General features: G+C 40.8%; 1 protein-coding gene across 4 annotated transcripts in view; it reads left to right on the top strand.

Annotated features, from left to right (window-relative positions):
* atp8a1 (ATPase phospholipid transporting 8A1) overlaps nucleotides 1–13,581 on the top strand; it is a 164,516-nt gene that overhangs the window by 123,412 nt on the left and 27,523 nt on the right. For all 4 annotated transcript variants that reach the window (XM_063000680.1, XM_063000679.1, XM_063000681.1 and 1 more), the window contains one exon: nucleotides 3,983–4,093. In XM_063000680.1, coding sequence (XP_062856750.1) covers nucleotides 3,983–4,093 — 111 coding nt within the window. The remainder of the gene's footprint in view (nucleotides 1–3,982; nucleotides 4,094–13,581) is intronic.

The following is a 13,581-nucleotide window of genomic DNA, read 5'->3' as shown; positions in this document are numbered from 1 at the left end:
AGGTCAGTTTACACTCTGCTGTTTCTTTATCTAAATCTTCCCTGTGTGTTTAATAAATCACTTTTCTCTTATGTAAACCTAATTAATCACACTGGGTTCTAATACACAGTTAAGGTCTAAAGTTGCACCAGCAGCGTTGTGCTTGTAAGAAAAGTACAACGTCTCATTTATCAACGCTATCTACCTGTCAACACCATGATTCAGTCCATAGTTTATTCACTTACTAAAATCCTGTCTCATTACATTAGCGTTTATCAGAGCGCCCCATGCTTTGGATGGTCTGTTCAAGAAATCTGTGTATCACACGACTTCCCACTTTACCTCTGCGGCACCACAGTCCTCACTCAACACGAGCAAAAAGAATGAAGAGCGGATCAGAAAAATCATTTGATCTTTCTATGGATTCTTCATGATACATTGACTGCTTGGTGGACCAGAACCACTCCTGAGAGAGCCCCTATATCTCATAAAAAATAATAGTAATCCTCTGGATGACCTCATTCTGACTGTTATTTTAAACAGATTTTTCACTTTCTAACCTTGGCTGTGGGGACGTATTTTTTGAATGAGTGTAAATGGTCTTTAGTTGCAGTCGCTTGTGGCATGTAGGTATCAAGTACTGGTCCAAGCTTCTAGTTTCAAAGGGTTGAAAAGCTATCTCCTCACATTTCCAGTACATGTTTTCTGTACCAGGTTTGTTTATAGAGAGAAATGAAATATACTGTTAAGTGTGCCGAAAGAGCTCTCGGGTGGCACAGCAGTCTAATGTTCAAACCCCAGTAGAGTCATCGTCCTGGCCGGCCATCCACACACAAACACAACTGACCGTGTTTTCAGGAAGGAAAGTTCGACTGATCCTGGCGAGTGCTGTGGAGTCACACAAAGCCTTGTGTGGCTCTCCATGCGCGACACGGCTCTGTGTGGGAACCCAACTCTGGCAGGTGTTAAGAAGCGGATACAGATTAGACACGTGCCTTGGGGTTTAACAGCTTTAACTACATTTTATAATGTGATACATTTATGATACAATCTAGTCTTTGTAACGCATGTAGCAGCAGTTGATTCCTTTTATCCACCCACTTTCTTTTTCTGTTGTTTTTGTTTTGGACGTGGTTATATAATGGACAGAAAACAACAACAATTTTGATGGCTGATGTCTTCATGCCACTCAAAATCTGTATGTCTGCTATGCAATGTGATAAAACACAGCCTCTAAAAATAGGATGCACAAATACACCACATCACATTGGCCAATATGAGGCAGTTTAAACTGCTTTTAATATCTACACCGATCAGCCAAAACATTAAAACCACCTCCTTGTTTCTGCATACATTGTCCATTTTATCAGCTCCACTTACCATATAGGAGCACTTTGTAGTTCTACATTTACTAACTGTAGTCCATCTGTTTCTCTGCATGCTTTGTTAGCCCCCTTTCATGCTGTTCTTCAATGGTCAGGACTCTCCCAGGACCACTACAGAGCAGGTATTATTTAGGTGGTGGATCATTCTCTGCAGTGACACTGACATGGTGGTGGTGTGTTAGTGTGTGTTGTGCTGGTATGAGTGGATCAGACACAGCAGTGCTAATGGAGTTTTTAAATACCTTACTGTCACTTCTGGATTGAGAATAGTCCACCAACCAAAAACATCCAGCCAACAGTGCCCCGTGGGCAGCATCCTGTGACCACTGATGAAGGTCTAGAAGATGACCAACTCAAACAGCAGCAATAGATGAGTGATCGTCTCTGACTTTACATCTACAAGGTGGACCAACTAGGTAGGAGTGTCTAATAGAGTGGACAGTGAGTGGACACGGTATTTAACAACTCCAGCAGCGCTGCTGTGTCTGATCCACTCATACCAGCACAACACACACTGACACACCACCACCATATCATTGTCACTGCAGTCCTGCTTTGTGGTGGTCCTGTGGGGGTCCTGACCATTGAAGAACAGGGTGAAAGCAGGGTAAAAAAAACTTATGCAGAGAAACAGATGGACTACAGTCAGTAATTGTAGAACTACAAAGTGCTTCTATATGATAAGTGGAGCTGATAAAATGGACAGTGAGTGTAGAAACAAGAAGGTGGTTTTAATGTTATGGCTGATCAGTGTATAATAGTCAATAGCTATACGTGATTATAGCTCCTGAGAATTCTGTGCTCAAGCTGGAAACTCAGTGAGTTTTAAATAAACATATTGTTGGGCTACAATAAATGATTAGAAAATCTGGCTAACAAGGTTTTTTTTGTAAATTAGCTGTTCTTGTGAAAGCTGATTAGAATGTAAACATTAATACGGCTAAAGTCAAACGTTTACAGACACTCAACAGCATCATGTTTCAGTTAGGTATTTGAATGGCTATAACTGGTGACTTGTGTGTGTGCATTTAAATAGAGCTAATTTTAACTGCACCTCTTGAATGGTACAGGGTTTGTCAGTTTGGATTTTCGTCCCTACCTTATTTTAAAAAAGGTAAAAAGAGTTACCTTTCGCTGAGAGGAAATTTCTCTTGAGTGGCTAGATGGAAGCCAAAAACCTAAAACAGTTCTGCCTTGAATAAGCAGCTGATATACGTTTGCTGTTTAAAGCCTTTTCTTTGTTTATGAATTAAAAACATGCCTAGGCAGCATCTATGTCCATGCCAAGGTTAAGCTGGGTAACGTCGGAAACCAGAAACTGTTAACTAAAGTGAATAAAACAACCACCTTATAAAAAACCCAGAAAGGTCAATAAGTCATTAAATATTACAGATCAATAATAAATATTAATGTCTTTAAACTTTAGATTGGATATTTCATTTGTTTAAGGACAGCTGGTTTTACATCAGTCTTCATTACGATGGAAAATAACATCATTCCTCTTTTTCTGCTGTATGAAAATCAGCAGAATTCAGGTTCAGGAGTGTGCTTGCATAATCTGCTGCACTGTGTCTGTCAACAGTCCTTTTCTCAGAGTTTCAGAGACTGGCCAGGCTCTGCGCCTTAAGCCATATTTTCCCTTCCTTTATACATCCGACCCTACTGCTGCAGGCTTTAACCAAACACTCTGTTTGCTCAATTCACCCAGTGTTTACTGCACCAGTTGTACTGGATTAAAGAACTGCCTCGACCAGTCAGCAGAGACTGCACTTAGACCAGCAACAAGGAACCCTGACAGTATATACTAAGTGCAGTATGCACTATACAGTATGTAGGAGGCAATTTCGAATAAATCCCTGTTTCAGCCATTGTCCATCTCCTACAGACTCACAGCCAATCAACTGTGTCTATGAAGGCTGGCTGATAGCTTGAGATCTCAATACTGTTGGGCTTTTACCGTTACACCACCTGAATGCACGAACCTGCTTTTTAAAAAAAATTATCGGTCTGAACAGAAAGCAGTTATGATGATGCTTTTCTCCAAGCCCAAAACTTGTACTGGGTATGGAGTCAAGCTTTTAAATCAAGGGTGAGAACACATTAGACAAAGTGAAACTAATGTACCAAATTACAAGAACAGTGAGTTGAATAACCATCAGACGGTGTTTAATTTAAATAAGATTTAAGATACTTTCTAAGAGTTGCTGTTGCTCAATGATGATGATAATTTTTCATGCGTTTACTGTGATTAAAAATATAAACCATTACATCTCTGCAAAGAAACATGGGAATCATCAGTTCACCCTGTGGGAGCAACAAAACCATTCTCTCTTGCACTGCTTTTCAACACCTCATCCTAAATGTAGCCTGAGCGAATCTCACGGGGCCCGAAAAGCTTTGGAATGCCTAAGACGGCGCAGTGCTGTCCTCCCTGTAATCCCCATCTTCCTACAAACAAATATTTATAAGATTTTTTTATTTCCAAAGCAGGAACTTGCGATTACTCCCTCTGTCTTCAGGCACATCACTGGAGTCTGGTTAAAAGATGCAATGTTACACTTGCAGTACTCGTCCTAATCATAAATTCCTCTCTCTCTCTCTCTTTTTATTCCTCACAGTTTAAGTACCTGAAGAATCTCTTGTTGGTCCATGGTGCGTGGAACTACAACCGCGTCGCTAAGTGCATCTTGTACTGCTTCTACAAGAACATTGTGCTGTACATTATCGAGGTAAGAAAGGCCTAAATAGGAAATGCAGGACACACCACGATGTTCACTGGCAATAATAAATGTCAGTATATTAACTCTTTCAAGTGGAGTACAAGTCACAGTACCCCTTATTTACAAGTTGGTGTGCATCAACTGGTATCAGCAAATTGTTACTTGTCTTGTAAGCCTATTAGACTTGAGAGAGTGGGAACAGGCAAGCGTCACGTAGTGCCCCCTGGGTAATGCAGTTTATATACGGTCATTATGAGCCGCCCAGAACTTGAAATGGAGGTACAAGAAAAGCGTACCGGCAGCTTGGGGAAAAGTCACGGTATGCCAAAGAGTGGAACGTAGAAATGGTGGTACTGCTTACCGTCGAATACCTGCCCACTTTGAGCACTAAGTGTACTGTACTGCAACACACTGAACTTTGGGTCTATAATAGTCAGTCAGTAAGTACACATACAGTTGTTTTTACCACGTACAAGGATTGGTATGTTTTTTGAATGATCTACTGAGATAGTTTATGCTGTGAAGACACGTCGTTCACTCACCCCCATTCAGTCATCATGCATTTGACGCTAACCTGCTTTCAAAGTCGGCATGGTTATCGTTTATTGGATTTATATCCTGATACACATACTTAACCTAGTACGCTCTCTACAGTTAAATCATCCTATGCACACTCCCGAGAAGAAGCCTGTCCAAATTCTTAGATACCTTAAAATGCTGCCTTTTAAGGTGCCTTATTTTGAAGTTATCATCTGACTGGACGAGGGAGCATCTATGCTTCCTTAGCAGTGAAGGCAATCCCAGCATTCAGTGCAGCACAATTTTTTCTTACAAAAAAATTACATATATGGTGGATGAATGCAGAGCAAGGAACAGAGTATGCACATAAATCTCATTGATTTTTAATTTGTATAAAGATGTACAAGTGACACTTATTTGCAAATTGGGCTTGTCAGTGACAATCACCGCAATCACTGTCTAAGTAGTGCGTCTGAATAATCAGCCTTATAAGGTTGTCTTATTAGAATCCTCTCTACTTAGACAGCAAGGCAGCTCAATAGGTTTTCAAACAGACCCTATATGACCAAAAGGATCAGGACACCCCCCTCTAATTTTTTTAAATTTGTGTTTCATCCACAATTGCTAACATGTGGAATAAATTGATTATATAAAATTAAATGATATGCTTCCGATTTGGCAGCAACCGTTTAGGAAAGCCTCTTTCCTGTTCCCGCATGACGGTCTCCTAGTGCACAAAGCAAGTTCTATAAGGACATGAAGAAAAGCTTGGTTAATAGAAACAGCCCAAAGCTCAGTCCACTGAACAGCTTTGGAATGAACCGTAACAATAGTTGAGGATTTTTTGACCAACATCAATGCCCAGCCATACAAATGCTCCTTTGAATGAATGGAAACGAATTCCTAGAGAAATATTTCTCAGTGAGAAGCCTTCTCAGAAAAGTGGCTGTTGTGATCACAAAGATGTCTGACAAGATCATGGTCAGGTGTCCAAATACTTTTGACCATATAGTGTATGTGTATCAATTCAGAAATGCATAGGAAATGAGACATTGCATGCAGTTTGCAAGAATAGAGAGTAGCAATGTCTTATTACAAGCTTTTTTGTTTATATCCAGATATAGTTTTCCATCAGATAGTCTATGTGTGTGACTAGTTGAATTATCTATTATCAGTTATTGCTTAATTGTTCAAACATTTAAGTATAATTTCTGCCATATAAAAGATCTTAAAATGGGTTTAGCTTTACCATGTTGCTGCTGGTGGAGAAGAGCTTTGGGGGAATTAGTTGAAATGAGACTCTTTGAGGGCGTGAGGCTCACAGGTTATCCATCATTCATGGCGTTTGACGCTCTGCAGAGCCGGTACTGATAGTGGCTTCATAGGCTTGACCAGGAGTGACTTGACAGGTGAAGGAAGTGCTATCAGCAGCAGCTTTATCAGCAATCGTGCTGGAACGGTTTGATCTGGAACCGTACACACGCAGCCTTTCAGCACAATCAGACTTTGAGCAGGAGCACTGGACGTTTCTGAAAGAAAAATGGACTTTACATTTTGTGTTTCTGGACAAGCTCTTCTCAGACCTTTTACTTTTTCTTAAATACATTCAGGGTCCAACTAGAACTGCTTGCTGGGACTCCACTGAACAGAGGCTCGTACACAAAACGATATAAAGTGCACATAGTTTTACCTACATAATGTATGATAAATAGATTTTAATTTCTTTTAAAATGAAGTTGATGTTGGACTCTAAACTCTGGGCTGAAACATCTCGGCCACCCCACTGCCTGGCATCATATCACATGTAGCTTTTCAGTTCGGTTAGGTTCAAACAACCCATCAATCTCAGTTCAAAAAGACACTTTGTTTCACGGCATAAACGAAAAAACGTTAATCCTTAAACAATCCATCTTATTTTCAGCCATCTTGCTTTTCTGTCACTTGACCTCTGAACTCTCTCCTTCTCCATTTCTGCCATGCCTTAGTAAATCTTGGAAAGGTCCATTTGTGATCATGGCTGCTATAAAAAGGGAAATAAATCAGGCTTCTTGATAACTGTTTAAAATTGATTGCTAAGAGAGAGTGGAATTCTGAGCAATATTTTTTTCTATATAGTTTCCTTATGTTTGTGATGTTTTTTACCTTAAACTTTTTGTTTATTTACCTCTATCCTTAAGTGACATTTCTTGGACGCTTCAGTGGCTCAGTAGTCTATTACGTTAGAACCCTGATCTCAGCAGCGCTATCGGATGGCCAGGTGTCTACCCAGACGTGATGGTCTAAGGGGTAAGGGAATGGCCAAAGCCCTGCGATGTACTGGCATTAGAGGCATTATAACTCTGAAACGTTATGGTATAATGCATTATATAAATCTGACATCTACATATTTTGTATGCTAATATTTTAGGACATGTAGGGCACTAAATGTGCTGTTGTTTCTGATTTAGTTCCAGGTCATAACCCTTTCTCCCACACAAACAAAGATCACTGTGATCACATTACACATTTTCCCATACATCAAGTGGTTCTGTCATTTTCCTCTAGCGTTGTGTCGTATTCCGTGCAACTTCAACAGCTGTCCAATCAGAATATTTCTCATGTTTTTGAGCCTCTTTTAAAGCTGCAGGTGATCAGAGAGTCCAGCATTCTTCACTTTCTGATGCACTTCTCAGCAGGCCTATTGTTGTGGCTGGGAAATGAATCCTCTGGCCTGCTGCGGGGGGTTTGTCATTATAATAGAGGCTGGCTGCTCGCTTTCTCTGTCTCCTGCTGTATCAAACACCCCCGCTTTGTAAAGGCCTGACATCCGAAACATTCGCTTCCCAGGGGGCGTCCAATGGGATACACTTGTTGTACTAATAGGTTTACCTTTGCGTGCATGTTTTTTTCTTTGTATTTTCTATGCTTTAACCTGGAGGAACAGGAATGAGAATGGAAGTGTGAATTGAAATCAGTGTTGTGTTACTATGGGTACCAAAACATCACAACACATGATGTTTACTTTAATGTAATGGGCAGGGCTTTTAAGTGTATGATGTATAAAAGATCTTTAGAGCTTTTCTGTTGTTCAGGGTCTAGATTTATGCTTTCATCATCTCACACTGGTCTTGTTTGTTAGGACGTGTTTCTATATAAATAGGGTCAATTTGGCTGCACCCATCAAAAAATACATAAAGCAGTTTGGGAGAAAATCTTACTGCCCCCTTATGCTGAGAAGGAAATTTGTCTTAGATTGTCTATAACAGAGCTGCAATCAATGAGAAACTGTTGGAAAAAAGGCTGCCGTGCAAAAAGGAAACCCCTAACAAACTAGCTCTATATATATGGGCACAGAGAAGCCACCAGCTGTAATTTTTCGTCCATGCCAAAACATGAATTTTTGGTGCAGTGGTAGCTCAGTGGTGAAGGTATTGGTTTAAGCCCAAGTTAATCCCCACCAAGTTGCCACTGTTGGGCCCCTGAGCAAGACCCTTAACCCTCAGTTGCTTCCATTGTATCAGTCACAACTGTAAGTCACTTTGGATAAAAGCACCCGCTAAATGCCTGAAATATAAATGGTTGACTTTAGTGGTCAGCTCTCAGAACTCCAAGTCTAATTCCTCACCCGCCCCCCTTTCTTCAGTCTCGCCTGGTTGAGATGCTTTCTTCTGTAAGGCGCTTTATGTTCAGGAGAAAGGCAGAGGGCTCCGTCTGCATTTTAAACACACTGGGAAAGAGTGCAGGGGTGGACAGGACAAATTCCTCTATTTTACATAGTTTTTCTTTTAAAGTCTTTTACCTGACCAGCCAAGAAACATTGGTTTGGTTTTAATACTATTTTTAGTTAAGTGTGTGCTTTTTTTAGTGTATTTAAAATATTTAGAGAATTTTTGAAGCCGAGTTTTTTGTCTGTGGTGTTTTTCAAAGATTTAAATGGTTTACTTCATCTTTCAAACATATTATTGTTTGATAGATTGTCGGTCATTTCATTTTACTTCATTTTCTTGTTTTACCACCTCTTTATCCTGGTCAGGGTCACGGTGGATCTTCAGTTTAAGGCAATCCAGTAACATGCCCCAGACAGGATGCCACACCGACCCCCAAAAAAAGTTTTCTGAACATTATGATCGTATTACTGTTATTTTTCTTTTTTAAGCTGCCTGTACTCTTTCATTTTTTACCCTTCATATGAATTTACGACGTTTTAGAATGACCATATATAAACTGTGTTACCTAGGGGGCACTCAGCTATTCCTGTTCTCTTGAAGTCTAGTACAAGTCAGGTAGCATTAATGCTATTCTAATTAACATTAATTCAGGGTGTAATGCTTAGTGATTTGCTGATACTGACTGATACATTTATCAGCATGTGAATAAGTGGAGTACCAGCACTTGTGTATAAATGAGGTGTTTTAGACTTGCACACACACTCCCTCCAACACACGTCAGTGGCAGGTTCTTATAGCAAGTTTTAACACATTCACAGGACCTGGCAAGGCACTGCGTGTTCTTCTGCCGCTTGTGCCAGTGCCTCAATCAGATTATAGGAGTCTCTGTCACATCAGTCTTCAGATCCTCAGACACAGACAATGTGTCTGTCAAACTTATTGTGTCATTTAAATATAAATGAGGATCTACAAATTTAAAAACTAATTATTATTTCATGACAACAGCTGGTTTGATGTATTTGTACTTTTAGCCTACAAAGGACAAAAGGAGACATTTGCTAGGCATGACAAATATTACTTAATAACCTGATTGCAAATTAAACTAATCATATATTGTTATATATAATATTTGGAGAAGGTAATGCATCTATTTGCTTTTACAATGGAAAAAAGCAGGTTTGAAATATACTAATGAAGTAATTAATAATACATTATTTGGCCATTCATTTCATTTTCATCAACCATTTAAGCCTGGTTGGTGTCACAGTGGGTCCGGTTCTACCAGGAAACACTGAGTGCAAGGCAGAAATACCCTGAACAGGGTGCCAGTCTTTTGCAAGATTACAGCCAACCCCAGCAGATAAAACCATTCACGTTTGTGTAGACGCCCGGCCTGTCGATAGCACCACTGAGATTCAGACTCGGATGTCAACAGTAGTGGGCTAGTATAATAGACCGCTGTGCCACCCGAGTGCCCCGATGTGCCTTTATATATGTAATCTTTGTTGGTTAAGGCCCTGAAGCTATAAACTATTTTGTTGTTAACCTTGATATAAAATTTTTCATTTTGTTAACTGTATATTTCAATCACAAGTTTATTTTTATATTGTTTATATTATACTTTTATAAAATTGTGTATTTAACAATAAGATAACATTGACAACAGTAAAAAAAAATGTTAATCACATGGCTTTGTATGAGAACTGTCAGCTTAAATGTTGTAGTTGTAATAGGCTTTGCTGGGATAAAAATCTGAAATGAAATTAGCCATGAAAACAATTTTTCGGTGCTCCCATTGGTGTGTAGTGTTCCAGTAATGAAGTTAAAACTCTTCAGTCATTTCCAGTAAGCTTTTTACACGGCACTGACTTTGGAATCGCTGCATTTTTGAATTGCTGAGAGATACCCTGGGAGTCCATCTGACCAGTGTCCATTTGAAAACACACACACGCACACAGGGACCACAGGCTTTTTCAGAATGTGCGGTGGGGGAAAGGCCAACCACACCCCTTCACTGAGCTCTGCTGAATGAGCAGAGAAGAAAAAAAGAGAAACGGCGAGGGAAAGGGCTGAAGCTTTAATGAGCAAATGAATGCGTGCTTCTCTGGAGAATCCCCGGCAAGAGCGGGAGTGCAGCAGGCCAAAACACTCGCTCACAAAAATGCATTTAACCACCACCTATGAATAGAGAGGTTTTTATTTAGCACAACAATGAGGTGCGGGTTCCCCGGTTAGCCTGGATCTGTTGAATTCAGATGAAAGAGGAGGACTCTTGCGCTGGATCAGGATCAGGATCGGGGTCTTTAACTGTGGTCCTTAGCGTGACGTGTGGGAGAGTCTGTTAGAATCCCGTCTTAGTTTTTCTCATAGGTGTTTAAAACTGAGAGACTTTTGAGATTCAAAATGTGTTTAGGCTTTAGCAAAATGTGTGTGTGTGTGAGAGAGAGAGAGAGAGAAAAGAGAACAAGAGACTGAGGATCTGCAGCCAGCTTTTAAAAACAATATCACGCTAGAATGCACCTGATGGAGAGCCGAGTGGGAGCCGGAACGGGTGGGCGGCGTTCAGGGGTTCGCTCCCTCTTTCGCCCTGAGGGTGTGAAAAGGAGGGGCGACAGGCGTCTGTTTTGGGAACGTTTTCACGCATCCAGTCTGCTAGGCTGGTAGGTGGGTGTTTCTTTCGTGGGCCTCATTCAAGGGTTCTGTTCAAATCGAGAGTTTGTAGCTACTCATGCTTTCATAATAGAGCTAAATGAAGCGAGGAAATGTCTGCATGGTTCTGGCCTACACGCCAACCCTGATGTCTGTTCAGTAGCTGCGCCTCACATACAAACAGCCTATTGGCATGCAGCGTCCACATCAGTGTCGTTCTGACGTGGGAGAGCTGAAGCAGTGGAGACGCCTGCCTCATTTTACACGCACCGCATAGGAAGTGAACGTGTGCTTGATGTCATTGAGCTGAAAAAGTAAATCCTGGAATGAAGCATCTGTTTAAAAATAACCCAAAAATATCACCACTATTACATCATGACATTACTGCCGTATTGCCCTCTACACATTTCAAAGTCCGTTTGTAATTTAGTTTAGTTATTCATGTGATTTTTGTTGTGCAGGTTTTTTATATCATTATTTATAGATAAATCACTTTTGAATAACTTCAGATTCAATTCAGTTTTCAGTTTCTATTTCAGAAGTCGGCTGAGATTTTGGAAATAATTTCTGTTTTTGTAGCTTCTTTCCTTGTGCATGATCATTAAAAATCAATTACCCCCCATCAGGCTAGCTGTGCATACGTGGGGTGTTCTGGTGGCACAGTGGTTTAACACACTAGCACATTGCTGCAGAGTGGTCAAACTCATAAATTTTGACCTCATCAAGATTCAGGATTTTGATTGCTCACACGTGCAATTGTAGCTGGTACAGAAGCAAACGACCAGGCCGAGAGTCCACACAAACACAGTGGACCGTGTTTCACAGGGAGGGAAGGTTGAACAGGGTCTCTTCCAGCTGCCGCTGCTATATGCGATCTGCAGGACTTGTTCAGGTGTCTGTGTGAGTGGTGAAGGGAGTCACATGTAGCCTAGCTTGGCTCTTCATAATCAAGGGTGGCATGGTGGCTAAGTGGGTAGCACTGTCGCCTTACAGCAGGAAAGTCCTGGGTTTGATCCCCAGGTGGGGCGGTCCGGGTCCTTTCTGTGTGGAGTTTGCATGTTCTCCCAGTGTCTGCATGGGTTTCCTTCGAGTGCTCCGGTTTCCTCCCACAGTCCAAAGACATGCAAGTGAGGTGAATTGGAGATGCAAAATTGTCCATGACTGTGTTTAATATAATCTTGTAAACTGATGAACCTTTTGTAATGAGTAACTACTGTTTCTGTCATGAATGTAACCAAAGTGTAAAACATGACGTTAAAATCCTGATAAACAAACAAACTTCATAATCAATATGGCTCTTGTGTAGGAATTAAACATTGGTAGGTGATAAGAAGCGACGCAGATTGGACATGTGTCAAAGGTGGCATGTGGTGATCTAGCTCTCCTTGATCAGATCAGTGGTTGTGGTTAAAATCCTAATTTTATAAGCATATATTAGAAAATATTAAAGTATCCCTGGTAACGTACAATAAAGTTTATGCAGGCACCCAGGTGGAGCAGTGGGATTTTCCACTAGTGCACTAGCACTGGGATTCTGAACTTCTGATTTGATTCTCAGCTCTAGTACCAGTCGACTGGGTGCCCCTTCGTAGGCACAATTGGCAGTGCCGGCAGCAGACAAAATTGGCTCACTCTTTCACTAGTCTGCTGGGTGGGAAAAGACCGACGCTGTGTAAGGACCCTGGTTAGTAGCCTGAGGTGCCTGTACAGAACTAGAGGAACACAGAGATTGGTGTGACTCTCCCTGTGCTAGACTTATAGCAAAGTAGCTTCCAGTGCTGTAATCTTGCTAGTATTCTCCGGAGTATTCTCATCGCATGTCTGATAGTAATTTGGGAAGTTCTCTTGATGTTGGGATGCTTGGCACACACACAGCTCTGCACAGTCCACGTCTGCTTCTTTGATGATAATCTCAGACTAAGCCATTGTCCTCCGCTATCAGTGATGGAGAGTGTGGAGGAGTACTGGGCGCAAGGGTCATCTAACCTCCCATTTCTCTGTCTCATGTACTGCATCTCCTTACAATCTTACACCCCACACACAAACACACACACTGCAGCTTACGAAAATGACCTAACCAACGTCTCACCATGATGACGGCCAACGTTTTATGCTGGAAAGCAACTATAAGTAGATGCAACTGTCTATTACTTTAGCACAACGCTGCTATCATCTACACAGACCTGAGTTTATTTAATTCTATAAATGTTTAGTGATTTACCGATTATGTATGTATTTATATAAATTATAAATACTAAATATATAATATTTTACTGTGCTGATCAGCTGTCTTTGCACATTTTATGTGTAAGATTGATTTGCTTACACAGCTAACTGGCCATTCATCAGTGACTAAACCTCTCGCAGAATAATCAAACAAATTAAGTTTTGGACCTGTGTGAACCTAAGCATTGGCTGATTGAAATTACCCCTAGAATGGGGGGAATAAGTGTTGCGCTGAAGTGTGATGAGATTGCTAAGGCAGGTTTGGAACTTTCAAATGTGTCTGTAAGAGTGTTCAAGCTATTGAAAGTGAAGTAATCTTAATATCCTAATTGTCCTTTTGGTGCATTGAAATGATCTCCTCTCTCAGCTTTTGGGACAGCAGCTTAGTTTTCACGATGATTGCAACACACCTTGAAGACTTTAATCATGGCTGAATGAAGCAAATTTGGGTTGGTA

This window comes from Trichomycterus rosablanca, chromosome 8 (genome assembly GCF_030014385.1).
Source record: "Trichomycterus rosablanca isolate fTriRos1 chromosome 8, fTriRos1.hap1, whole genome shotgun sequence".
In the NCBI taxonomy this organism is placed as follows: domain Eukaryota; kingdom Metazoa; phylum Chordata; class Actinopteri; order Siluriformes; family Trichomycteridae; genus Trichomycterus; species Trichomycterus rosablanca.
This window is presented reverse-complemented; position numbering and strand designations above follow the sequence as displayed.